The 676-nt window shown below is 39.6% G+C and overlaps 1 protein-coding gene across 1 annotated transcript in view; it reads right to left on the minus strand.

The window, feature by feature from the left end:
• LOC107571149 (death-associated protein-like 1-B) overlaps window positions 1–532 on the minus strand; it is an 8361-nt gene extending 7829 nt beyond the window's left edge. Inside the window, exon 1 of the mRNA XM_016257437.1 lies at window positions 430–532. Coding sequence (XP_016112923.1) covers window positions 430–490 — 61 coding nt within the window. The 5' untranslated portion in view covers window positions 491–532. The remainder of the gene's footprint in view (window positions 1–429) is intronic.
• Between the last annotated feature and the right edge of the window lie 144 nt (window positions 533–676).

A 676-nucleotide genomic window follows, 5' to 3' on the forward strand; every position in this document is an offset into this window, starting at 1 on the left:
AAATTCAAGTGAGCGTTATAAGTGTTTGTCTTTATATATTTCAAAGAGCTTGGTGCACTATTTGCTCTTGTTTTGTTAAATTGTAAAAAACATTTCGGTGGGAAAACATTCATCGTTTTATCCTGTACATGTAGTTTGTAGACGGTCCCTAGCTAAACGTCGAACCAACTTTATATCGGTGCAAACACACTACCTGCCTGAACTACACATGCACAAGCACGGTAACGACAATAACGCAGCGATAAACACTTATCGATTAATAAAACATAACACAGACTACAATAAATAACACTGAACCGCTGCAGCAAAAACAATGTATATCCATAAAAATGGATTTAAACGATTAAAACAGCGCAAACAAAACAAGAAGTCAACATTAAAAGAGTACAAACGACTTTAGAAGTTCCACATGTAACCAAAAGTCCAAACCTGCGGGAGGATGACCAGCTTTGAGCGTGTTTTTCACTCCAGTTTTAGAAAGTTGCACCATTGTTAGCTTCTCTCACAAACACTCTGCCCGCAAGCCCCGCCCATTCCCGCGCTTTTATACGCGCCAACCGCACTGACGTCACAGGCAACGCGCTTGCGTCAGAAAGACAATATTTGTCACGTGGAGCGTTCCATTGATACCATACGATTTTCTATTAAACAAAAAGCAATTAAAACGGTGAAAGTT

This window comes from Sinocyclocheilus grahami, unplaced genomic scaffold (assembly GCF_001515645.1).
Source record: "Sinocyclocheilus grahami isolate Dianchi unplaced genomic scaffold, SAMN03320097.WGS_v1.1 scaffold1554.1, whole genome shotgun sequence".
NCBI classification, from domain to species: Eukaryota; Metazoa; Chordata; class Actinopteri; order Cypriniformes; family Cyprinidae; genus Sinocyclocheilus; species Sinocyclocheilus grahami.